The sequence below is a fragment of the Vipera berus genome (assembly GCF_964194415.1).
Source record: "Vipera berus genome assembly, chromosome: 2".
In the NCBI taxonomy this organism is placed as follows: Eukaryota; Metazoa; Chordata; class Lepidosauria; order Squamata; family Viperidae; genus Vipera; species Vipera berus.
In genome coordinates this window covers 131619568-131647467 of record NC_138203.1, presented here as the reverse complement: position 1 = coordinate 131647467, position 27900 = coordinate 131619568, and the positions used below count along the sequence as shown (strand labels likewise).

The 27900-nt window shown below is 40.4% G+C and overlaps 1 protein-coding gene across 1 annotated transcript in view; it reads left to right on the top strand.

The window, feature by feature from the left end:
- NDUFA4L2 (NDUFA4 mitochondrial complex associated like 2) overlaps window positions 1–20047 on the top strand; it is a gene marked incomplete at its 5' end in the record, with an annotated part of 47239 nt that extends 27192 nt beyond the window's left edge. Inside the window, 2 exons of the mRNA XM_081315700.1 lie at window positions 19581–19638; window positions 19945–20047. Coding sequence (XP_081171826.1) covers window positions 19581–19638; window positions 19945–20001 — 115 coding nt within the window. The 3' untranslated portion in view covers window positions 20002–20047. The remainder of the gene's footprint in view (window positions 1–19580; window positions 19639–19944) is intronic.
- Between the last annotated feature and the right edge of the window lie 7853 nt (window positions 20048–27900).

Genomic DNA, 27900 nt, shown 5'->3' with positions numbered 1-27900 from the left:
CTCTTTAATGACTATAAAAACACAACAGATTTTGAATTCTCAAAAAGACATTTAATTGAACATATAGCCATTCCAAAGTTCTGGACAATACTTATTCCCCTAATAATATTTTGAAAGGTTTAAAAATTTATAGGTAATAAGCAGGTGCATATTAATACTCCTAGTAGATCATAAACTCCCAAAAAGAAAAAAAGGACATGCTATTTTCAAACTGGGATTATCCCAGAGTGTAAATTTATGATAATAATAAGGGTCAATATTAAAACTTCAGCCCAACATTATTCAAACATATTTTATAGTCTAGAGCTGGAAATGCAAGCGAGTTCCAACTAAAAAAGTCCCTGCAAAGATATCAGAAAGAACATATAATCACTTAATTGTCCATATAATGTTTTCTCAGTTTGATCGCTTGAATTCCTTTGAGAAATAAAATTTGAAATATATGCCCAGTAATAAAAATAAAGTTAAAATCCCTGTCATCCTATGTGAATTGCAATTTAGTTTGTGTTTATCCATCCCATGAAAATGTTCTTAATTATTTATTAACCTGTTTAAAGATATTAACATAGGAATCTAAGTACATACAGTATATCAGCTTTTTTCAGTTTCACAAGAATTGTCTTTTCCATAAACTCTTTCTGATTTTTAACCCTCAATTTATAACAACATTAATGTGAAATAACATTAATTTGGAATATTTTACATCTTTAAAGATTTTTTTCCTTTGAGGTAATTATTCTGAACTAGTTAAAAGAAATCAAACCCCAGTAAACCCTACAAATTTCCATAGATTTCTATAGACTTTATCATATGAGACTAAGTACTTAATATGTAGAAAGTAGAAAGATTCTGACTCACAACTGCACAATGAATTGTGAAAACCTTTGTAGAATAGAATAGAACCTTTATTTTAGCCAATGACCAGTCCATAAAACACTTGGATACTTAAAATTAATATTGATAGTATCTTAACTGATTAGTTTTAATTGATTAGTTAGCATCTCATATTGTAATATGATCACCATTTGCAATCTTCTTGCTGGTTTCCTACAAGCAAAGTAGGACCACATGATGTTGCATTTAATGACAGTGCCAGATTTGCTTAACAATTGCAACTGGAAGTGCCAGAACTGCCCTCGCAAAGTGGCATGGCCATGTGACATTGCACTTTACAATCGTGTAACTTAGCAATGGAAATTCTGGTCCCAGTTGCAATTGTTAACTAAGGACCACCTGTATAAGAGACTTTGGCACCAGATAAATCTTGACATACATCATTAGCAATAGCAATAGCTCTTAGACTTATATACCGCTTCACAGTACTTTATAGCCCTCTTAAGCAGTTTACAGAGTCAGCATATTGCCCCCAATAATCTGGGTCCTCATTTTACAAACTTCGGAAGGATGGAAAGCCGAGTCAATCTTGAGCCAGTCAGGATCGAACTCCTAGAGAATGAGCAGTGAGTTAGCCTGCAATACTGCATTCTAACCACTGTGCCACCATGGTGCATGGGAATGTAAAGCATATGGATGAGATTATTGACAATTGAAGAGAAATTGAAGAGATGCTTGTTCAACTGAGACATATGCAGGATGCACCATAAGTCAGGCTCCATAATCACAATACATTTTCTTAATTAATTTTTTTCAGAGAAAAAGTCACTTAGAAATGTTCAAAGGTCAGGTGTCAGGTGTCAAATGAGTATGGAAGTGTTAAGAAGAAAAAGTGATTAAGGCACCAGGCTAGAAGCCAGGAGATTGTGAGTTCTAGTTCCACTTTAGGCATGACTTTAGGCTGGGTGACTTTGGGCCAGTCAGCCTCTCTCAGCCCAACCCATCTCACACAGTTGTTGTTGTGGGGAAAATGGGAAGAGAAAGGAGTATTGGGTGTGTGTTCACCACCATGAGTTATTTATAACAACAGTAGAGCAGGACATAAATAAATAAATAAATAGCAACCATTTATTCAACATTTAACATAATTTATATGATAAATTATCTATGCAGCTTAACTTCAGGTGCACCCTGTGTATGTGGACAAATAGTTACCTGATGTAAGCAACTTAGAAAAAAAACACTTTGAACTTGAGCATGAAAGATAATCCCAGAGGAATTTAGAGCTACGAGGGCAACTTTTAGCTGACTAATATTATATTTGTTTTGAAGCTAAAATAATGCTGGCCTATAAGATTAGTAGCCTAGCGCACTGCAGGGACTAAAAAGATTTTTCAAGAGCCTGGCACATAGAGATGGGAGAATAAAATATATCTGACAAGCAGATACATATATCTGCATGGGATCAAATAATCTTGAATAGAGGGCATATGCATGATGTCAAGTTTCCGACGTATGGGCTTTTCAAATGTGGTTGAAGGGCTGAGGGCAAATGTGGTTGCTTCTCCAAGGGATTGTACAAACTTTTCTCCCTCTGAAACTACTATGCAAACAATTGAAGGTCTCTGTGGCTTGGGTGCCTGATGTTCTCCCCAACAGCTCATTCTCACAGCTACTGGATTCACAAGGAATCTTTCTTGCTATTAGTTTTTTAGTGTTGATTTTGAAATCTTAATTCCATCTTTTTGGCTTTACACACATAAATATCTTCATTCTCCCAGCAGTCTTTGTGACCATAGGGCAGAGAATTTCGTTTTGCATAAAACCTGTCCTTCATAGAAGAAGGATGCCGGGACTGGAATAATAGAAAGCCCCAATGACCTCGTAGCTAATTATTAGGAGGCACCATGGCCAGCTCGGAGTCACTCAGTTAACATCCATTTCTAAGGGACGACTAGAACTCATGGTGTCCCAGCTTCTACTCCAGCACCCTGTCACACCAAAAAGTTCTCTGCTGAATAGAAGATTCTAAAACAATGTTTCCCAACCTCAGCAACTTTAAGATGAGTGGACTTCAACTTCCAGAACTCTCAAAGTTGAAGTCTATTCATCGTAAAGTTGGTAAGGTTGAGAAATACTGCTTTGAAATCTGGGGCTAATGCCAATTTTCCAACCGACCCAGAGAATAGCAGGGGGGAGTGGTGAATACAGCTCACACACTCCCAGATTGATTGGTTGATTTTATATCCCACCTTTCTTTCTGGAACTCGGGGCAGTGTACATAGCGCTTCCTCCTATTTTCCACCAAGTGTATACATTTTTTGTAAGTTCTTCTGCTAGTGCTCCTGTAAAGAAAAGAGGGGATCATCTCAGCCACCATGAACCTGTTGTGGAAAGGTCAGGATAAAAAACAATATGATGCTATTTATAAGTGATTATCACTGACATATTCTGGGTATTTTGTCAGTATTTGACAGAAGATACACCACAGTTTTACCATTTGACAGTTGAGTTTGATGAGGTTTCATTTCTGACACCTGCCAAAAGTAAAGCAGGCAAGAAATGCCAACAACCAAGATGGCTAAAATTCTAAAGTAAAATTTTATATATAGATTGGCCTGAACTATTTTAAATCATATGCCCCTCATCATCAGCCTTAGGCAAGAGAGCCAAGTGGTTTCTGATTCAGAATGAACACAGAGGGATTGCCACCAGTCAGGCTGTATTAATTTCATATACAGTCTCCTTAAGAAGCCATTACTGAACCCAACAGTTCTGTGTAATTCATCAAATCTTCAACCTTCCTTTTCTAGGAAAGGATGTTGAGGAGGTGGTCAGTTGGAACATAGAATTGAGGTAGTATTGGTCATGCTTGTTGATGACCTCTGATGAAGCTGGGATGGGGGTAGTGCAACTGTCCTGGCTTGGCTTGGCTTGATTTCTCAGCAGCTATCCTTCTGGGCTGTCTATACAGATTAAAAGTAACTGGTATTGTATTGCAATAGGCTTCCTTCTTTCTCTGTGCCCAAGTCTCCTGAGGTATGGGGTGCCAGAGGGCTCTACTCTTTCCCCCTTCTTATTTAACATCTACATGAGACTACTGGGGACGTGAATCTGTAGTGTGAAGTAAAGCATCACCGGTATGCTGAAAATACTCAGCTATTTATTTTAACTCCAGGCCAACAAAGTGATGTGGTTGAATCCCACATCATGTAATGCTAATCCTACCGTAATGTGGCTGTGGGCCTGGGTGGAAAGGAACAGACTCAGGCTCAATCTTAGCAAGAGGTAGTAAGCTGCATTTGGACCAGTCGGCACTGGAGACTTCAGAAGAAAAGTCCCCAGTGGGTTATCTGAAGTTACTATGCGCTCTTCTTCATTTAGTCTTTGCATTGATCCACCACTGGATGGCATTCCTACCTGATCTTCCTTGGGCAGCCAAACTTAATTCAGCTGTGGTTTAACTTGCCACAAATCCACAATTTTGTTATTGGTGGAGCTGGAGCTCCATCCAAAAGACCTGAGAAGATTCTTGGGAACTTTCATCCCAGCCTCTTCTAACAATGCTCACCGGTAATTTTATAAGGGTAACTTAATCTTGTTGCCAATTCCTGCTAGCTTGCTTGCTTGCTCTGTTATTTATTTATTTATTTATTTATTTATTCATTTATTTATTTATTTATTTATTTATTTATTTATTTATTTATTTATTTATTCATTCATTCATTCATTCATTCATTCATTCATTCATTCATTTATTTAGTAAGTATATGCTGCTCATCTTGTGGTTTGAGGCGGCTCTTTTGGGCCCTGATTTTCCCTACGTATGCAAGCAGGTTGCACCTTGCCAGGGTCTTGCTTTACCTTTCTGTCACCCACAGCTTCAGGCCTCAAGGAAGTCTCTTTTCTCACATTCTACATCGTAACCTACAACCATGGTTGCAGTTAAGGAGAAAGCTGCAAGATCATGACGTCATGATGTCAGCTCATCTTTTGATGGGAACTGACATGATTTTTAAGTAATCCAAGGAAGCAAAATCTAAAGACAGAGAGAAGAAATACAAATTGATCTGTAAAAAGAATGCTCAGTAAATAGAAACTCAATTGGCTCTCTGTCCCATAAGCTCACAGGCTGATTCTGGACCAGAACAACCTTTAGGATTGTGGTAGGGGGGAAAAAATAGGAGAAAGCAGCACCTTGAATGAAAGATGATGGACTACACCAGAGGTAGGCAGCCTTGGCTCTTTTATGACTCGTGGACTTCAACTCCCAGAATTCCTGAGCCAGCTGGCTCAGGAATTCTGGGAGTTGAAGTCCACAAGTCATAAAAGAGCCAAGGTTGCCTACCCCTGGACTACACCATCAAAATAGACTCAGAGGAGTGTCTTGAACTCCTAAATGAACGATGGGACATAAATCAGATGAATGGATAGGTGAATGAGCCCCTTAGTCTTGCAGGAAGCTCAGTTGATAAACTTCAGTGTGCCTCTATTCTCCTTCTGATCTTACCTCACTGATGCGATGATTATTTGAGGGGGGGGATTCTACTCCCATTTCTTTTTTCCTTGAGCAGAGATGTTCCTAAGTTTTAATCTCTGTGTACTCCTTGGAGGGGGGGAGAAGAGATGCCTGCTAATAATAAGTGAGTAACAAGTGGATAGAAACAGCTGCCATCTTTATCATTATGGCTCAGGGCTTTTGAGTCTAAATTCTGGAGGAAATCCAGCTGCTTCTTCGCACTCAGCAGCTTCAATTTTCCCTATTGTTCTTCTTTACAATTGTGTTGCATTGGGAAAGGTGGTATAGTTTCAACCCTGACCTGGGAAGAGTTAATTCAGCCTCATTCAAAGAAAAGAAGGCTGCATCTGACAGTGAGGTTTCCATCCCTTGTCCTGGATACTAATTTAAATGGAAAGATCCAGGTTATTTCCCCTCTGGGCACCTTACCACAATCTCTGATTATTGCCTGACAGATAAATATGCATTAAAATGTATTTGTCAAGTCTATACCTTACTTGGCTAAAAGAGCCGGTAACCAGAAGGACTGAGCACCCTTTAATATATTTTTGCACATTTATTCCTAAGCATATATACGCATATAGTGAATTCCTTATCTTCATGCATTGCCTTGGTTCACAGAATATATGTGTTCATTGCATTGGATGTGTTTACCATTGTATTTGAGAAGATATAGAACAGGAAGGAGGTCAGATTTATAGCGTTTGAAAAGGTAATGTTTCATGGAGTTATGAAATTCTCACAAGTGTAGCATAGGGGTGGAACAAGGAGCAGAAACATACCCTTTCATCCTATCCCTTCGTCTCTCTTGCGTTTGTTATCCCCATATAAGTCCCACAATTCATATCTGGAGAGGGAAAGAATGTGTCTACTTCACTGATACATTTAGTATCTACAAACCACTATCATTGTTATGGTGGATTGCCTAATCAGCTCTTTAGACTGGAATTGGCCTTTTTTTATCCAGTTACTGACTCCTTCCCAAGGACCTGGGATGGGCATATGTGGATGTTTGATGGTGTTAAAGGTATCATCACAGGACGTAAGGCCTTCCAAGTAAAGCTGGGGTTTTTTTTGCAGTCAACTGATGTTGATTTTCAATGCCACTTGGGGTGTTCAAGTGATGCTCCAGATGTTTTGGGATTGCACCCAAGGCACCTATCTCTATTGGTACTATCTTTGCTTTCTTTTGCCTCAATTGTTCTATATGCAGGTCTTTTAAATTTTGTGATTTCTTCTAGTCAGGGCTTTTTTTGTCAGAACGCTCAGAACGGAGTTCCGGCACCTTTTTTGGATAGAACCTTAAAGGGTAGGCAAGGCGGGTTGTATGACATGTGTGAGTTCCGGCACCTTTTTCTTTTACAAAAAAAACACTGCTTCTAGTTGTTTCTCTTCTCTATCTTCAGGTATTACAAAGTGCACAATCCAGAGGATTTTTTTTGTCTTTCTTATTAACAATTGTTAAGACTGAAATAATAATAATAATAATAATAATAATAATAATAATAATAATAATAATAATAATAATTGCACAGTCAGCCAGATGTTCAGACTGGATTTGGCATTTTTGTCTACCTATCAAGTCCTTACCAAGGACCTGGGATAGGCAGATGTGGATGTTTGATGGTATTACAGATATTGTCACAGGATGGAAGCAGTTCCTAGTAAGGCCACCTTTTGCAATTGACTAATGGCGAATTTGTCAATGCCAATGGTGTTCAAGTGGTCGCCAGTTGTTTTGGGATTGCACCCAAGGTGCCTATTACTATTGGTACTACCCTCGCTTGCCTTTGCCACAGTCTTTCTATTTCTATTTGTAGGTCTTTGTATTTTGTTATCTTCTGCAGTTCTTTCTCATCTATTCTGCTATCTCCAGGAACTGCCACGTCCACTATCCAGATTTTTTTATCTTTCTTATCAACAATTGTTAAGTCCGGGGTGTTATTTTGCTTGTCTGTTTCAATTCCGAAGTCCCAGAGCACTTTAACTTTATCATTTTCTATGACTTTCTCTATTTTATGATCCCACCAGTTCTTGCTTACAGGCAAATGATATTTCTTGCAGATCTTCCAATGCACCTTTGTTGCTACTTGGTCATGCCACCGATCTTCTTGTAGCAGCTTACCAGGTGGTCCACTGTTTCTTCAGCTTCTTTGCATAGGCAGCACTTACTTGTGCAGCCAGAATTAGTCCCTCGGTCTCTTTCTTCAATTTTCCTGCTCTTAGCCATTGCTAAATCTTGTTATTATCTGCTTTCCCAGCTATTTTTTTAATGTACTGGCCATGTAGTGCTTTGTCTTCCCATGCCTCTATTCTGTTCTTCATTTGGTCTTTCTTGTAGGCCAGTTTGGTCTCTCCAGTAGTCAGTAAGCCTTCCTGATATACAAATTTCAGTGCATCTTCATCATTGTCCTTCAGATATTCTTCTAAAGCCATTTTTTCTTCTTCAGCCATCTGATGTACCTGCAGTATTCCACGTCCACCTATTTGCCTTGGTAGATAGAATCTGTCAATGTCACTGTGTGATGAATTCATTGTCATTATTTTTCTGGTTTTCCTATCCTTTGCTTTTAGTTCTGCTTGAGTTCAGTCCACTATTCCAGCTGTGTATCTAATGACTGGAATTGCCCAGGTGTCGATTGCCTTCACGATATTTCCTCCATTGAGTTTGGACTTTAAGATTTTCTTCACTCTCTTGATGTATTCACCTCTAATCTTTTTCTTGACTTCAGTGTGCTTGTTGTTGTCAGCTTGAAGGATACCCAAGTATTTGTAGTAATCTTCCTCATCCAGACTCTTAATGTTATTTTCGTGGAATTTTCGTTATTTTTTTTATTCCTTTATTCCTTCAGTTTTCCCTATTTTTCCTTGTTTGAGAATAAGTGTGGCACATTTGTCCAAGCCAAACTCCACTGCAATATCTTGGCTATATATACGCACAGTGTTCAGCAGCAATTCTATTTTGGATGATGTTTTTCCATACAGCTTCAGATCATCCATGTAAAGGAGGTGGGATAGTCTGGCAGATGTTTTTGATGTTTGATAGCCATGTCCTGAGTTATTCAGTATTGTTGACAGAGGAAACAGTGCAATAACAAATAGTAGTGGTGATAATGAATCTCCTTGAAATATTCCTCTTTTGATATTAACCTCTCCCAGTCTTTCACCATTGACCTGTTACTGTGTCTTCCATTGTGCCATCGATCTTTGCACAAATTTTCTGATGTTTCTACTGACTCCTGTTATTTCTAGGCACTTGATTATCCAGTCATGTGGCAGAGAGTCAAATGCCTTTTTGTAGTCAATCCATGCCACATTCAGGTTGGTCTTCCTTTTCTTGCAGTTTTCCAAGATCATTTTGTCTATTAGGAGTTGATCTTTTGTTCCTCTGCTATTGGGACGGTTTCCTTTCTGCTCGGGTGGAAAGAGATTGTTTTCAACTAGATGATGTTGTATTGCATCAGCTACTACACCAGTTAGCAATTTGAAAGTTGTTGGTAAGCAGGTAATTGGCCCGTAGTTGCCTGGTGTTGCCCCTTTTCCTGGATTTTTCATTATTAGGTAGGTTTTCCCAGTTGTTAGCCACTTTTAAATTTCTCCTCCTTGTAGTGTATTGTTGAACTGCTTGGCAATGAGTGGGTATATAACAATTAGATGTTTCAACCAAAACCCATGCAGTTCATCTTCACCTGGTGCTGACCAATTTTTGATCTTCTTGCTCTTTTTTCTACCATTTTTGTTGTTATTACTAGTTCTTTCATTTCAACTTCTGTTTTATTTGCATCCACCTCTTTTAAACAAGCCGCATCCTTGTTGTGTTTCTTTGGGTTATCCCATATCTGCTTCCAGAACTGCACTGTTTCTTCCTTGTCAGGTACTGACTTATTCATTGCTGTTTCTCCATTGATGGATTGGTAGAAATGTTTCTGATTGGATTGAAATTGGAGGTTCTGCCTATAATTTGCAATTCGAGCTTCGTATCTACTGATTTTCCTGGCTATAGCTATTATTTGCTGCTTTATTATTTCCAGTGCTTCCTTGATCTTCCTTGTTTCTAACTGGTATTTCTTGATTAGGTATTCTTTGGTCTTCTTGTTCTTCAGCTTCTTTTCTTTCATCTGTTCTAGCTTGCTTGCATGTGATCTTAACTTGCTGATCTTATTTTCTAGTCTAACCTTCCATTTTTGTGGTGCACTGTTTGTTTGTTTTTCTTCTTTGTTGATTTTGCATCCCAGGTATTCAGTTATAACTGCAGCTGTGCTGTACATTAGTTGGTTTGTTTCTTGCAGTGAATTAGTGCTTATACTTGATATTGCAGTATTTGCATCTTTTAATGTTTGCGCTAGTTGTTTCTTTGGAACAAGCTTCAATGAAGGCAGCCTTATTCTGTTGTTTTTGTGCTGTTCTAGATGCTCAGTTATTCTTTGTTTCAATTCTTTTATTTCTTTAGTTAGAGGACTTTGTTCTTCCTGAGGAAGAGGTGCCTGGTTTCCAAATGAGAACAGTTGTATATCTCTGCTGGATTCCTTCAATGCCAACTACCCCTGGCTTGCCTCTACATTCTGAATTACTCTGGCAAGGCTTTGATTTCTTTGCCCTGGGTAAACCTTTGCAGTTTGTCCAATTCTGTTTCTGTGAATACTTTATTTCGTATTATAAATTGGTGTTGATCTGCTAGTCTCTGTTCTTTCTGATTCTGGATGTTGTTCTTTCCAGAATTGGTGCATTCGTTTTAGATATCCTCTTCTTGTTGGACTTGATTTGTAATAACAGATCATTATTTCTTTGTTTTCAATCACTGTGTATTTGTGATGGGTAAACACCTTTTCTTCCAGTAGTTCTGCAGCTGCTGCCCCTGGTTGCTCAGCCAACAGTCTTGAATCCTGTAACCCATTTTTCACCAGATATCCAGGAACTTGCGAGACCACCTGCTGCCATTATCAACCCCCCCGTCGCCCGGTTCACTCCCACAGAGTCGGCCTCCTCAGGGTGCCATCAGCTAAGCAATGTTGGCTGGTGACCCCCAGGGGGAGAGCCTTCTCTGTGGGCGCACCGACCCTCTGGAACGAACTGCCCCCGGAGCTGCGGATGGCCCCTGACCTTTGGTCCTTCCGCCGTGACCTGAAGACATGGATGTTCCAACAATTGGGCCTGGACTGACTGTAGTTTTAAATTTGGTTTTATTGGGTCTATTGTTATGTATTTACTTCATTGTTTAATTCTTTTTTTAATTTTGTATTTTATGTTTTTAACTTTTATTGTTGTGAGCTGCCCTGAGTCCTTAGGGAGAAGGGCGGCATATAAATTTAAAAAAACAAAACAAAAAAACCTCCAATATCTAGTGCTGACCTTGTTAACCCGGGCAACATCCGAGCTGGTATGGCATTCTGAAATTTACGTCTTACCATATTTTTTATGGGAGAGACACTCTTTGTCTGACTCCTCTGATGAGACCTGTCCAGTATGGCTGAACCTCTGGCATAGCTCTCATCTTCCTCAGAGTACACAAGCCTCACAACCACGTCAAGGCAGTGCCTCACTGGGGGTTGTTGTTGTTGTTGTTGTTGCCAAGGACCTGGGATAGGCAGATCTGAGTGTTTGATGGTATGATAGATATCATCTCAGGATGGGAGCTGTTCCGAGTAAAGACGTCTTTTGCAATTGAGTGATGGTGAATTTGTCAATGCCAATGGTGTGCAAGTGGTGCTCCAGTTGTTTTGGGATTGCACCCAAGGCACCTCTTACTATTGGTACTACCCTTGCTTGCCTTTGCCACAGTCATTCTATTTCTGTTTGTAGGTCTTTGTATTTTGTTATCTTCTCCAGTTCTTTCTCTTCTCTTCTGCTGTCTCCAGGTACTATCACATCCACTATCCAGATTTTTTTTGTCTTTCTTATCGACAATTGTTAAGTCCGGGGTGTTATGTGGCAGGTGCCTATCTGTTTGAATTATAAAGTCCCAGAGCAATTTAACTTCTTCATTTTCTATGACTTTCTCTATTTTATGGTCCCATTATTATGATCATGATTATGATTGTCAATTTATGACACCTTGCAACTGCCTGGACTAGTCCCTGCAGTTTTCTTGGTAGGATTTTGGAAGTGCTTTGCCCTTGCCTTTCTTCCAGGGCTGAAACAGAATGACTAGCCCAAGGTCACCCAGCTTGCTTCATGCCTAAAGCAGGACTAGAACTCACAGTTTCCTGTTTTCTAACCTAGTGCCTTAATCACCCCACCAAACTAACTCTACCACTATGAGTCCTGCTTAATCAGGATTCCTACTAACCGCTGTATTAATTCCACGGGTGTGCATAGACTCTATCTTCACTTTAGTTCAAAATAAACTTGGGGCAGCCCCTCTTGCCCATACACAACCTGAGATGGTCTCGTGGTTGAAGTGAGAGAATTTAAGGCAGAATACAATTGTTTCAAGGAAACACATTTAGCTACCCTCAAGGATGGCACTATGAGGAAAAGACAAATCTGCCAGCCAGATTCAGGAGAAGCCAGCCAGCAGAAATCAAGAGCAGAAACTCCTAGTAAATTATGTCTCCGTGTTACAAAAATGTCCCATTTTATATTTTCTGTCTCCGAAATTTTTTTTAAAAAAGCTAAAAGAAAGCAAAAATAAACCCATAACTGTATGTTGGGTGCTCATTACTGTAAAGTTCATCAACTTTTGTGAAAAGGAAGGAGATGGCTGAACAATATACAGCTGATTTCACAACATGAATCAGAGGTGTAGGGCAATTAAAAACACGTTCAGGTAAAATTGATGAACATGAATAAAGAATTTAAAAGCACAAAGAGGTAGTAATTATATAATCTGGCATTTACCAGAATGGAAATGTATCGAGAGGCAGCATGGCGTAGTGGTTGAGGGGTTGGACTGTCACTGAGAGACCTAGGTTCAAATCCATTCTTAGTCACAGCAGCTTATTTGGTGTCTGCCTCTTGACAGCAAGATGTTTTCAAGGGGTTCCTGATCAGATTTGCTGAAAGGTTACAGCAATTTCAAGCACTAGAGGAAAAACCACTTTCTTTCTTATCCTGCTAAGCTGGGGGGGGGGTTCCAGCTTCTTAACCACAGCCTGCTCACAAATTGGCAGCAAGACCATTCTTTTGACTAATGAAACAGGAATGCCCAGATGTCCAGAATGGGAATCCTTCTCAGACTCTGATCATACCATGATACTGGACACCTTTGAACTAGACCTTTTCTCCCAGCCTGACTTAGCTCACAATGTTGTTGTTGTTGTGGGCAGAAATGGAAGGCGGGAAGTGCCTTGAGCTCATAAAATAAAAAGTGGGATATAAATCTTACAAATGAGAGGTGTCACTTATTAATAATGGACATTTAGTGATCTCTGCAGGATGAAAAGAGAGGTTTGGAAAGTTGAATTTTATTTATCTTTCATGTACAGCCAAGTTCATAAGAGCAAAAACGTTTAAATTTTAAAGGATCAAAGAAAACATTTGTTGTTTAGATCTCTTAAGCAATGTTTCCCCCTATCCCTGTGTCAATGGAACACCTTACTAACCCATTTAATAATTGACGTAATATACTGAGGCCAATAATACAATACTTTTTTAAAAAAAAAATAGTAAATATACAGATGAGATTCTCCCTTCTCCTATGCTTTCAAATATTTTTCCTAATGCATATGTTTAGGGTCAGTTTCATGAGTGGCATATTGGGATCCTGTCTGATCTCTGTAAATTCTTAATATACTATTACTGCACCTAGGAAGGTATTCACTTGGGTAGATTACTCACAGATTCCCTACAAGGTGAGAGGAGTAGAAATGAGAGGAGTAGAAATTTATTAGAAAGAAGAGTGACCTTATACTACCAACAGAAACTAAGCTACATCTTTCAGTATCAGGCAAGAAATAAATCTGTTTCTTACTTTTCATTAGCTTTTCCAGTGTGGTAGGCAATTTTACATGAGTATAGTAGAAATCTCCTTCAGGGCTCCACTCAACTCTCCCTGCCTCAATTATTCATTCTTTAATAGAGTATTCTCAACGGGCTCAACCAATCTAGTTTCACCAGAATTTCTGCCATCATTTTACCAAATACCAAATTGTTTCTCTACAATCTCTCCCACTCCTGCTGTCTCTCAATTGGCTGCTTCTTTGGGGGTTTCTAAAACTTACCTTTTCGGAATCTTATCACAAAACCCGGTTGTCTATGATTACATCCTAGGACAGAGTCAATCCATAAAGCTGACAGTGGTGAAGTAGTTAAGATGCTGAGCTTACCCTGCAGAGATCTATCGTGTAAAAGCTGCCTTCAGTCGAGACAATCCATTGCCTCACCTGATTCAATACAGTACAGATAGTCCTTGTTTAGCGACCATAATTGGGAAAGCAACTAAGTCATTAAGTAAAGTCACTGCTAAGTGAAACCGTAACTGTGCTTACGATCTTCCTTCAGCTTCCCTTTGCTTTGCAGACCTGCAAAGGTAGTAAATCAGGGGTGTCAAACTCAATTTCACTGAGGGCCGCATCAGCATTACGGTTGCCCTCCGGGGGCCAGGTGGGTATGGCCTGGGTGGGCGTGGCTAGAGTGCATATGGCCTACTGGGTGGGCATGGCCAGCTCTACATCGTTCGCATCAAGGGTGCCTATGGGGGCCTGGGCAGGAGTGGGACAGATCTGAGGGTCTCTGGCAGAAGGAGGGTCTCTGTGCCAGGGCCAAGGCAGTGGGGGCCGTTCCCTCACTGTTTCCAGGATGGCTTCGCAGGCCACATGAAACCATGTGTTTGACATGTCTGTAGTAAATGAACACAATTGATTGCAAAGTTACTTTTTCATTACTGTTGTAACTGGAAAAGGTCACTGTCAAAGGCAGTAGCTAAACAAGGACTACCTGTACTGTCAAATAATACAGTTTACAGAAGATCTATAAAGGCTTAGGGAGAAAGGTTTCTTTCAAAAAGCAATTTTCAAGGCTACTATATGGAAAGCACATGCCCAAATAGTTTCTTGCCTATATAATCACTGATGTGGGACTAGCATCCTTACACTATAACCTATCACAATCCAAAACATAAAATTAAGTTCAATATCCCAATCCTTTTCCTCACAAAAAAGATCATCAATTACATTGAAATTTTAACAAGTTTAGATTTGAATGAAATATTCCATCAAGTTTAACAAGTTTAGATTTGAATGAAATATTCCATCTAACAAGCAGAATACTTTCATGATCTCAGCTTTAAGAGAATTTTAGAAATATCAAGGAGTGTACCCATAGTATTGTAGGGCAAGTATTAAGAATTTAAATCTAGAAGAAACATTCTTTAACCACATTTTCCTTTTTAAATATTTATTTCATAATCTTGTTTGCAAAACTTAAATATGGGCTATTACTTAAAAATAACATTTGCAGTTAAGAATGCTGTTAGGCTTAAACGTTTATATCAAATGAAGCAGCATGGAGGTTCTTACTAGCTCAGGATTCACTAAAATATAGCTTTGAAAAATAAGAGTTCAATAAAGAGCATTCAAGATGATTTTTTTATTTTATTTTTTTAAAAAGAATGATTTGGTAAATTTTATGCTTACTATGCAATAAACTCAGTTTAAATGATGTTAAACATTTGGTAGGACTGCAATGAGCTAATTGCCAGGGCTTTTTGAACCATCTTGCAAATACTTCTCTGCAGAAATGACCCGTTTTTTTCCGTGACTTGGGACAATGATTTTCCAATTGTGTTCTTGTTCACTTCTAATATTTATTATACCTCAAAAGGCAATTTTGGGCAAAAAGAAATAAAAAATAAAATCTCTCTCTACATTGCTTATACAGTTAGTATAGTTGAAGGAAAAAGATTGTAACAAGGGTTGGCAGATTCTGCCTTACAACCATAATCTTGTTAGCTCATTGCATTACTTACTACGGAGCCAGTGTCAGCAGCAAAGCAGCAACACAACCCTGACATGTCTGAGATTGCTAGGGGGAAGGGGAGGCAGGACTGCTTCACCCATTCTCCCCAAAAAACAGCAAGATAGGTCCATGGAGCAGAAACTCTGAGGTGCCTTTCAGTTGCCCTCTGTGTGTCTTGGTTAACAGGAAAACAAATTGTGGGAAGAGGTTAAATGTCCACTAGTGTAAACTGGATTCTAGGCTAGCTTTGCTCTTGTTTTCTTCTTCCATTACAATATTTTTAATATATAGTATTAGAATACTATATATAGATAGATACTGTAGATAACCTTTATTGTCATTTTTTACTGTGGGCACAACAGCACACATTAAAAATGAAATTTAGTTGCTTGCTCTCAAAGTGTACACATACATAACACACATTTAAACATACTATATACAACATATGTAGAGACCTACACCCTTACATATAAGTAACATACAAATATTAATCACTGTCCATCTGAGCATTTATACTTTTACCAAGGCTCAGAAACTACCTTTCCTTTTGCTTTAATATTTGTAGGCTGACTTGCGCTTCATTGTTCACAAACCTTGTAAAAAATTTACTCAGAGAAATGAGAAAAGGTACAGGTAGTCCTCGACTTACAACGGTTCGTTTAGTGACCATTCAAAGTTACAACGGCACTGGAAAAAGTGACTTAGGACTGTTTTTCACCCTTACAACCTTTGCACCATCCCCATGATCACGTCATCAAAATTCAAACGCTTGGCAACTGGTTCATATTCATGACGGCTGCAGTGTCCCAAAGTCATGTGATCCCCTTTTCCGACCTTCTGACAAGCAAAATCAATGGGGACTCACTCCACAACCAGGTTACTAACTTATCAACTGCGGTGATTCACTTAACCATTTTGACAAGAAATGTCATAAAATGGGGCGACACTCACTTAACAAAAGTAATTTTGGGCTCAGTTGTGGTCGTAAACTGAGGACTACCTGTGTACATTCAAGGATTCTCCTTAGATCAGGGGTGTCAAACTCAATTTCATTGAGGGCCGCATCAGCATTGCGGTTGCCCTCAGGGGGCCGGGTGGGTATGGCCAGGGTGGGTGTGGCCTACTGGGTGGGCGTGGCTAGAGTGCGTATGGCCTACTGGGTGGGCATGGCCAGCTCTACATCAAGGGTGCCTATGGGGGCCTGGGCAGGAGTGGGACAGATCTGGGGGTCTCTGGCAGAAGGAGGGTCTCTGGGCCAGGACCAAGGCAGTGGGGGCCGTTCCCTCACTGTTTCCAGGATGGCTTCGCGGGCCGCATGAAACCACTTCATGGGCCGGATCTGGCCCCCGGGCCTTGTGTTTGACATGTCTGCCTTAGATAATTATTCTTAGAAACATTAGAAGCCCTGGCAAGGAAGGGAGTTCCTTATATGGGATGATGTGAAGAGGGGAGCAAATGAGTGAATGAATAAGGGGTGGGGGGAGATTGTAATATATATAATCTGTGCTGGATGGAGAGGATCTTTGCAGCTGCCCATCTAACAGCTTCCTTCTTGTCACTCTTGGGTGAAAAAAAAGAAACTTAATTCATGCAATTGCCCATTTCCTCGATCCCAGCTCAGAAACAAATTTCATGAAGAATAACATATTCCCACAATTTCATGTGCAATCCACTCCAGTATGTGGCAACCTTATTGCATAGCTATAACCTATGCAGGAGTGTGGTAGGACAAACAAACTTTATTAAAATGTACCAGCTTCATGCATTTTAATCACATCTGTTATTCTGAAAAGGTGCTACCATGCTGCTCCTGGTTTTTGGCTCTCACAGATGAGCACTACAATAATCTATACAGTGACTTATTATGCACCGTGCTTTCAAACTGGAATGAAGAATGTGACTATAAGCCTCCCTACCAAAGTCCCCAGTGTATCCGTTTGTCATTCACTGAAAGGCATGAAGGAAGCCAGTGCAAGTGCTTCAGGTTTCTGTGCTTATCAAGAAAGGGGTGGGGGGGGGGTTCCAAAGGAAGGAAGGTTAGATAGGGGAGGGTAACAGGGCTTGGGCCCAACCCAGGGATGTTCTTAGGCCATCTACAGTGATACTTGGGAGATGGCCTGACACATGCAGCCAAATTTAAAAAACCATATGCTGAGGTGGGTGCACACAATCGTGAGGCTTGCCAGTCCAGGCTTTCCCATCACAAGAAAAAAATCAGACTTCTAAATGGGTACAAAGCACCTTTACCTCATTCCTGACTATTTGGAAACATGATTGGCCTGGAAGGAAGATCTTCCAGGAAACAGATACACTTGAGGTTCTGCACTTTTGGTCTTGGAAATGATGTAACTGACTCAAAATCTACTCAGGACCCTAAATTAAATGTGGTCTTATACCAAGAAGAGTAGCAGGCAAGCCCAGGAAAACTTGGGCTGCAACAAGCAGCATTTATAAATGGCAACCCGCCTTGACAGCAGCCATTTTGTAATCTGGCATTGAGGACTTTTTCATGAGGCTCCTCTGGCCAAATGAGGTTGCAGATAAATTCATGCCCTTTTATCTCAAAATAGCTGAATTAATTACTGCTAGCCCATCTTGGCTGATCTCAAACAGCTAAGCAGACTTGGACCTGGTGAGCCCTCGATGGAAGATGACCAGACAATCCCAGGACTGTAACCTAGACTGGAAAGTCCTAAAAGCATCCTGTAAGGAGACAACAGTAAACCAATTTCATATATTCTTGCCAAGAAAATTACACAGATGTAGTTTTTATTATTGTGGGCTCAACGTGGCAGGCTGGCTGGAGAAGAAGGCTGCAAATACATATACAGTATTATCCAGTGCCGATTCTCCATTCACACACAGATACACACACCATCATATTCTGCAGCAGAAATAAGGTCATTTTTTTTACCACAAACCAATTCAGAGAGACTCTAACTTCCCCTGTCTGTTTTCAATTAACCATCGTTTATCAACTTGCCTAGAGGCACTAGTTAATCTTAATTGCATTTTATTCAAGCCAGCCAGCTAGATTCAGAATCCATGATTTGAAATTGAGTGGCTAGAATAAAACATAGTTAAGTGAACTTCGTGCAGGTTGAGAGATAAAATGAATGTTTATCAGTTTAACTTATTTATATCCTGTTTCTCAGGGCTATTCTGGAAGGAAAAATAATTACAGCATACAAAATCAGGTGGGCCTAAGGTTTATTCTTGGAACCGATCAAACTTTAACCCAACTTCCAAATTTATTGGATTCAACTCCCATAATGCTCATCCAGCATGGGTCAAAGAGAAAAGGCTACTTTACCTTTCCATTGATGGCTGTCACCTTACCTCTTATATTTGCCCACTAATAGTTTTGGAAACAAAGGGAGTAATCTTGCAAGAACATCCAGATAACCCAGCATTGCATAAAAATGAACAGTGCCACCAGCGGATGTAACTTTCACAATTGTTTTGGCTTAATTATTGTACAAGGTCTTAAAAATGTACTTATTTTGTTATTCCCCATTTCCTATCATTCTGAAATGGCTTATATAAACTGTTTTTATAAAACAATTAGTTCAAAACCTTTAAAAAAACCCAACCCAACAGAATTAAAATAGCAGGAAGCTTTTAAAACCTTACAATAAAAACAACATTATTTCCCCCTAAAATCCAGTTTATGTCCCAGTCTCTGAAAGAATGGGCAGTATAGTATATCTCTTGTCTCAGGATAATAATCCATGGAACTAATAAAGCAGACCATTGTCCGTAAAAATCAGACTATTTCAAATTTGCTATTTTTAAAGTGCCAGAATAATATTTGTGGGTTTTATCTAAACCATTCGTTCCCCTTAAAAGTGGAAGATTTGAACTACAAGTGCTCACAGTAATCGCCCTTTTAAAAAATGTATTCATACATTTATACCCCCCACGTACACTTCAGGGTAGCTCACAGAACAAAGAGTGATGTTTTATTGTCACAATCCTATGATGTAGATTGCAGTAAGAAATGGTGACTAAGTGAGGACTATAATTGTCTCCTTGGTCCCAGTCCACCACTTGTAGCTATATGACACCCATTTTGCCCACACTAGGGCCCCTTTTTATTAATGCTTAAAGTGCCAACATGAATTCAAACTATAACACATGGGTGGGTTGGTGAGTCCAGGTCCCCTTAATGGTCTTTCTGATCAAGATATCTTCATTGCAAGAGAATTCCCAAAACAGGCTGGGGATAAAAGCTTTACAAGCAGCAGAGCCAGGAGCAGCTCAGTTGCAAATTCCAGATGACGCACTCATTAAGTATAACTTCATTTTGGTTTTTTGGTGTTTTTTTTTCCAGCTGGGAGAAGACAAACCAAGAATTATGGAATAATCGGGGGCCCAATGACCAGTACAAGGTAGGTAGGTGCAGGGCTACAATGAGCACCCCAGCATAAAATTAATAGTCCGATAATTAATCCTGGAAAAACCTTGGCAGACATGGAAAGGAAGGGTTGGGAGTTAAGTGTGTGAGGATTTAAGGTAGTGTTTTTCAACCCCGGCAGATTGAAGATGTGTGAACTTCAACTTCAAGTTGCTGATGTTGAGACACACTGATTTAGGGAGTGCATTTTAAGGAAAAATGTTCGTTCCCTCACACCATAGTAACCTGATCAAGGTGCAGAAAAGGATTTGTTGTTCATGAATAATACCTTCTTCCTTAGTTATTTGCCATGACTATGGACTCCAAAGATCTGAAGAAGGATCGTCCAGACTGCTGAAAGTGTCACATTGAGTCAGTTCCCTATTCCTGCCATGTTGAAGGAAAGTTGCTGGACTTGTCACTGGCACAGCCGCATCTTCTGCCCTCTTGTCAAGCAGAACATGTCAGCCTTCCAAGCGTTCTCGATTAAGCTTCTGCCTAAGCCAAGATAACTTTGCAGCTGTTCTTCCCTGCCTCTGCAGTTTGCTGGTGTCAACCGCAAAGATCACCAATCAACATCTGCAGCTCATCCACCAGCATCAAAAGTGCACAGTGACCCGTTCTACCTCTGGGAAATGCCCCTAAATATTGAGCTGACAACAACTTGTTTATAAAAAAAAAACAGGAGGGCAGGGGGGGGAGAGGGAGAGACAATGTGACACAAAGCACATTCTTTTTGGTCCCATTTGTGCAAACTTCTTGGTTCAGTATTTTTCCTTCCCTTCCTACAAAAATCCTTGAACTTGACGTGTGGTATTTCCTGCCTCCCACGCTCAGTTTTACCATTCCCACAGAGACAGGACAATCCCAGCACCTAGATCAGTGATGGCGAACCTTTTGGGTATGGTATGTCCAAAATTTGAAAAATGCCTAATTTGACTCACTACTCCCCCACACCACCAGATAAAAGAAAAGCGATTCTTTACATATTCATTTGTTTAAAAAAGCATACTGTCGAATCATGTGTGTGATTCCCAGGATCTGCTGTATACTACTTACCCTCAGGTTGTGTTCTCTTTCTATTGACAGACCTCGGCGGCAGTTCTGAGTTGCATCAGGCCTTCATTCTCGAAGTGGCTTAGGAGAAGGCTTTTCCATGGCCTCTGCACCCTCCAAAAAAACACACAAAAGCACGCCTCATTTTTGTATGATTTTCAGAGGTTCTGGAGGCTGCAGAAATCCACAGTCCTTTCAAGTGACTTCTGGAGGGTCCAGAGGCCTCCAAAACATGTGCAAGAATAGGGTGTGCTTTCAAGAATACAGTATAGCCATGTGAAGGTTGGTGAATGTTGGCATGTCACCCAAAACATGGTGTGTCACTCTTGACATGTGTGTCATAGGTTCGCCATGATTGACCTAGAGATTGGAACTAATAATGTCAGTTGAATTCTTGGAGAGGACACTGCCCATCACCAATTCTGAAAGGAGTCTCAGGTGATCCAGTTTAGTCTGCAAATGTATCACATTATCACAGAACCTATCTGGGCCTCATTAGGAGTAGTTCAACATAAGTTTGTATGAGGTGCGTTTGAATATTAGTAGCTCGGGTTGGTAGTTGGGCTGTTGGTTTGATCTCCGAGCTTGGCAATTTGGCTGCAAAGGTTTCGTCTCCATTGTGGTCATCTGTCAGAGCACTGGCCTTTAGGTACCTTTTGTATCCTCTGTCATGAGTAGTACTGAATAGGTATCCACATTACTTGTGCACTTCTACATTTTTTGCACACTACTAAACTGTTTCAAAAAGAGTTGAATCTGTTAACTGACATAACACCAGCTAGCTCTCTTTTGTCTCACGCTCTTCTTGCCTCACAGGCTCTCTGGGGAGAATATAAGAAAACCTGTAAGACCATTTTCTCAGAAGCAAAGTGAGGTGTGGATATGCAGACCATAACCACCCAGAGACACTGGGAGTCATAATAATTGCATGATTCTCTTGCAAGCTGTCTTCACCTTTGGGAAAATTGTGTCTTGCAATAGTGGCTAATATCTGTAGCTCGGGTGCAAGATGAAGGCGAAGGTTTGTTCTCCGAGCTCATGGGTTGGTTTCTGAACGTTTCGTTACCAGGCTAGGTAACATCTTCAGTGGAGTTTAGGGGATGTCAGTATTCTTCTGTTTATAAGGGCTTCAGGTGTGGGTGTGTCAGGTGAGGGTCTTGTGATGGGTCAGGTGTGAGTCATCAGTGAGAGGCTTGTGATGGGTCTTGTGATGGGGAGGTTACCTCAGGTCAGGACCATTGGAAGGTGAACTGCTGGAGGGGAGGAGAGAGGGCTTGTATGGGTTGGTGCTGTCTCTGTTTAGCTATGCAGACTGATTTGGATTCTGAGGGTGTCTGTTGATGGAATTGCTTGTGGAGTGCCAAAATTGTGTCTTCCCTATGTGGCTTCTTTGGCTCCAATCACAAAACATAAATACAGACCAGAGACAGACCAACAAAAAGGCTACAAGTAGTAGCCTTATCTTATGACATTCGAAGTTATAATGGCACTGGGAAAAAAGAGACCTACAACCGATCCTCACTCTTACAACCACTGCAGCATCCCCACAGTCACATTTATGAAATCCAGGTACTTGGTAACGAGCACGTATTTACAACATTTGTCACCTTCCCAGTCAGCTTTCATCAAGCACGAAGTCAATGGTGGAAGCTGGATTCGCTTAAGGATCACGTGGTTCACCTAATTTGCTTAACAATAGTGTCAAAAAGGATGTAAATCGGGCACGACGCATCTTGTTTAACAACAGAAATTTTGCTCCCACTCGTGCTCATAACTCTAGAACTATCTGTACAGTGCAGATCCCAAAAGCTACTCAGAATTGAGCCCCAAGGCCCCGCCCTCTCCCCCACTCACTTCCTGCCCCTCCTCTTCCTTTTCTCTGGGTCCTGCAGCAGTAGGGAACAGAGTCACTTCCCCCTCTGCCGTTCAGCAGGTGTGTTCTGTTGCTACAGGACGAGACAAAAGGGTACCTGCCATTAGATTGTTCCCTGTTTCTGTCTCTCTTAAAATAGCAGTGGAGAGAGATTCCCCGTTTTCATTCCCATTTGGGGAGGGAAACTGTACACTCTCTTCGCCCCACAGTTTTCTGATGGAAATTATCAGCTCTGAACGAATTATCAGAATAATTCTTTCTAAAGCTGTTCTTTGCCTACTGGGTGTCAGAAACATAGGCCCAAAGCCTCCCCCCCATGTGCAAAAACCAACCAGAGTTATGAGAAAGGGTAACTTGGATTAGAAAATAATACAGTGTGAAAACATTGTCAGGAACTTACCTCTAGAGCTGCTGCTTCAGTCCCAACAGGATTTCCTCCTTGTTGCAGCTCTTTTAAAATAGAAATAAAAATAAATAATTAGCACCAAGGAACTCCATCCCTAACTCTCTACATTATTTTACTTAAGGTTCTAAGCTCTCTGGATTCTTTAGCTTCCTCCACTTCATGATCTAGGATCATAAGCAGAACTCAGTGACCCCAAAGCCAATCTTTCAGAGACTCCAAAATTTCAACTTTAATCTTTAGTTAAAGCACCAGCATCTACACTGGGGCTTGCAGGTGTAGCCTGCAATTTGGGGGAACAGCAGCAGTATTGATAGCACTAGGCGGTATGCTAGAGACTGGGAGACAGCGAATTCTAGTCCCACTTTTGATATAAAACCAGCTGGCAGACCTTGGACAATTCACTTCTCACTGGAAGTTTTTAAGAAGAGATTGGACAACCATTTGTCTGAAATGGGTTTCCTGCCTGAGCAGGGGGTTGAACTAGAAGAACTCCAAGGGCCCTTCCAGCTATTCTATTCTATTCTATTCTATTCTATTCTATTCTATTCTATTCTATTCTATTCTATTCTATTCTATTCTATTCTATTCTATTCTATTCTATTCTATTCTATTCTATTCTATTGAAAAGTTTTAACATACATTTTGTCTTTAACAATCCCCCCTCCCCCTACCATACCCATCCCTCCCTACCCCTACCCCCTTCCCCCCCCCCCGACTTCCCAGAGCTAAGTACAGGGTATAAAAACAAGAAAAAAACAATCATAAACATCCAAATGCTAACAACCACAAACTCTAAAATCTATCACTCTCTAGCTCATATAGGATAACTACAAACACTCTTACTATTAAATATAAAAAAAAGAAAAAAGAAAAGAAAGGAAGACTTATTCAAATGCTACATGAAACTTTTTAGTCCCGTATTTGTTCTGGATATACTCAATCCATTTTCTCCACTCCATAATGTAATGTTCTTGCGAGTGATCTTTCAAATAAGCCGATATCTTTGCCATCTCTGCCAGGTCTGAAACCTTTAAAGTCCATTCTTCTATAGTCGGCAGTTCCTCCTTCTTCCAATACTGACCTTATTCTATTCTATTCTATTCTATTCTATTCTATTCTATTCTATTCTATTCTATTCTATTCTATTCTATTCTATTCTATTCTATTCTATTCTATTCCTCTACTCTACTCTACTCTACTCTACTCTACTCTACTCTACTCTACTCTACTCTACTCCATTCCATTCTATTCAATTCCACTACTCTACTTTTATTCTATTCTATTCTATTCTATTCTATTCTATTCTATTCTATTCTATTCTATTCTATTCTATTCTATTCTATTCTATTCTATTCTATTCTATTCTATTCTATTCTATTCTATTCTATTCTATTCCTCTATTCTACTGTACTCTACTCCATTCCATTCCACTACTCTACTCTACTCTACTCTACTCTACTCTACTCTACTTCTATTCTATTCTATTCTATTCTATTCTATTCTATTCTATTCTATTCTATTCTATTCTATTCTATTCTATTCTATTCTATTCTATGTAGACAATCCACTTTCAAAATCCTGCCAAGAAAGCTGCAGGAGTCAACAATGACTCAAAAGTGCACCCATACACAAGAAGGAGCAGTGAATAAAGAAATTGCTATGGCTGAATTAGCAATTTTTTAAAAAAGAAAACTGCCATAGAAAAAACACGACAATCTTGCAGAACTGGGATTCAATCGTAAATGTAAATATAGTGTAAATAATCAGCTACACAACTGTAACACTAGAGTATAAGTTAGGACTGCAGCTTGTGTTGTACTCCCATTTTACAGTTATTACAACTGATGGCCCTTCTTCCCGAGATTGGTCACATTTCCTATAGCTGTTGTCTTTTAGCTCCAAAAGCAAGAAGGAGAGGGGGGGGATGACCCGCCATCTAACAAGTCTGCCGTGAAAAAGTGGCATGTGTTGTCTCCTGCTGCTCCCTTAAATCTCTAGTTTCCTGCCACCCTGTAAGAACAGATGACAGTTCTGTTTGGACCTGGGAGAGAAATGCAACATTCACTATTATTTGTGATTGCCCTCCCACTCCATTCCCCCCCACCCCCACCTAAGCCACACACGCCGAAAGCAAAATCCAATCGCGTTGAACAAATCCAATTTGCAGTAGCAGCTAATAGAGTTTGTTGCTGGTTTAAGCGATGGCAGCGTCAAAAAGGCTCTGAAAAGCATCTAAGCCTCAGGCCAAGTAGAGAAAGAAAGAAGCTGCATACCGAACCATCCACACATATGGGGCTGGCCAAGCTGTGCTTGATTTTTTTTTCCCCTTCAGCCTTTGATTGGACTCCAGAAAAAATGAGGACACAAAATTTACCAGGAGAACGATACAATTACATCTCTATGCCGTCTCCTGTTTCGACTAAGATTGGGCAAAGGCAAAGAGGAAAATTGAAGCGGGGCTGGGATCAAACTCCTGAGGGCAGCCCTCGCCTCTGTTTCTCTCATTAGTTTTCCTCTTCCTTCCTAAAGGCGACATAGCATTTGTGGGTCATAAATGCAGCCCAGCCTCTTTTGTAGAGGCCTTCCCTGCTGGCCCTCTCTTCTTCCCTATAATGCGACCTCTGCACTTCTGAGAGGTCAAAGGTGATGGGTTCAGGGCCAGAGGTTGAACAAGTTTCTATATGTCTAGGACAGGAAGATCCTGATTTGCTGCTGAGTACATCAGTCTATAATGGCAAAAGAACTGCTTTTTAGACACATGTATCTATAGGTACATCTTTACCACCTAGAAGGGAAAGGTAATAAAAAGCAGCCTTGGTGGCGCAGGTTAACTCTGCTCACATTGCCAGGAGTTTGGTTCCTTTGATCCTGACCAGCTCAAGGTTGACTCAGCCTTCCATCCGTCCGAGGTCAGTAAAATGAGGACCCAGATTTTTGGGGGCAATATGCTGTCTCTGTAAACCGCTTAGAGAGGGCTGTAAGGCACTATGTAGTGTTATATAAATCTAAGTGCTATTGCTTTTAGTAATGAAATGTTCTGAAATTATATTAAGACAAGCTTGGGGGGAAAAACCACAGCCAAAATCTAAAACCCGAGCTACAAGTATTTGCTATTATTTCAAAGAACTATTTCTTCTCCATCTGCTCTAGCAAACAGCCACCTTCCTACCAAATGTAAATTCATGCTTAACTGAATCATGTTACTGAATTAACCCAATTGCGTAGATGTGCACAATATACTTAATCATTAAGTCACCACACTGAGCCACAGGGAAAGCAATTACACTTAGATGCCCTTAACAACGCCCAGCAAATGCCTCGTTCCTGAAGGACACTTCTACACGATGTAGGCTTCCTCTCATCTTCAGTTCGTAATCAAGGTCAGTTATCTGATACCACGTTAAACTGGTGCCTTGTACTTTTCCACACCCAGGTGTGATACAATTCATTTCAGTACAATTAGTTCTCGTTTACTGACTGCCTCATGCAGCAACCGTTCAAAGTTATGATGCCGTGGAAAAAATAACTGTGTGACCAATCCTCACATTTACAATCATCGCAGCATCCTGCAGTCACATGATTGCCATTTGCTTACTTCATAACTGGCATGTATTTTTGCTGGAGTCAAGCAGAGTTAATACTGTACAATATGGAAGGAGGAAGTAAAATTATACGTCATGCTCACATAATTATTTACTTAGTAACCCTATGTCTTCACTTAATAACCAAAGGGGAAATAAGAGTATACAGTGTGTTCAGAAAGTGTTTAGACCCCCTTCATTTTTGTCTGCGGCCTGATTCTACAGTTGTTGAATTCAACCTAAATTTTTAAAATACTGTTTTCACTTTGTCATTATGGGGTACTGAGTGTAGACTGAGAGAAGAAAATGAATTTCAACAACCGTAGAACCAGGTTGCAGCATAAGAAAATTGACAAAACTGAAAGAGATCTCAATACTTTCTGAATGTACTGTAACTCCAATCATGGTCACATGGGTTTCCACCTAGTGACCATGTTGCTTAGCAACTGAGTTACCGGTCCCAACTCGCCATGGAACAACTCATTGCAGGACAATTCAATGTGGAATAACTCAAGAGAGGGACAAATAGAATTGCAGCTTATTCCAGTCTTGAGGACTTCTAACTTGAGAAGGTTCAAACCTAAAACATGACAAGGCCTGTGGCAATTCCCTTGTCCCTCTCTTGAGTTATCCCATGCGGAATTGTCCCACAGCAAGTTGTCCGGTGGTGAATTGGCCGCAGTGAGTTCTCCTGGGCAAGTTGATCAGGGCGAGTCAGCCACAGGGAATTGTCCTAGACCTGCTGAGTGGTGCCCAACTCACATTGACTACTTTTAGCCACTGCAAGCCCATCCTTCCCCTTGTGTTGCTGCCAACTTCCCTCTGTGACCATTCGGGTTCAGGCAGCAGTAATGCTTAGGCAGCCAGCAAAGCAGGATGGGTTTTCCCCCAAAACAAATAAAAGTATGAGAAGCAGAGCAAGAGAAAGGGAATGATGAGGGAGAGGCAGGCTGGTGAGAGCAAGTGAAGCAGAAACACACACTCACTCACTCACACACACACACCTCATTCCAAGGAACAGGTTCTAATGGATAGCTTAACCGATGGTTCTGGCCATCTGTCAAAATTTGTCTCCTTCCAGCCCAAGGCCATTAGGGAGAGCAACTGAGTGAGACTGGAAACAGGGGTAGGAGAGAAAATGCTTGCAGCCACTAATCACTGTCTTCTCTCTTTTTTAAAATCTTGTTCTGCATTAAATTGCCAAGGAAAGTACCGCTTGTTCCTTTGTTAATGAAGCAGAGTAAAGGTCAATTGTAGGAACAGAGCAAATTTACCCAGTCATCTTTTGTGCTACTTACAGAATGGAGGAAATTGGAATGGTGCTAACCTTTAGGCACTGCT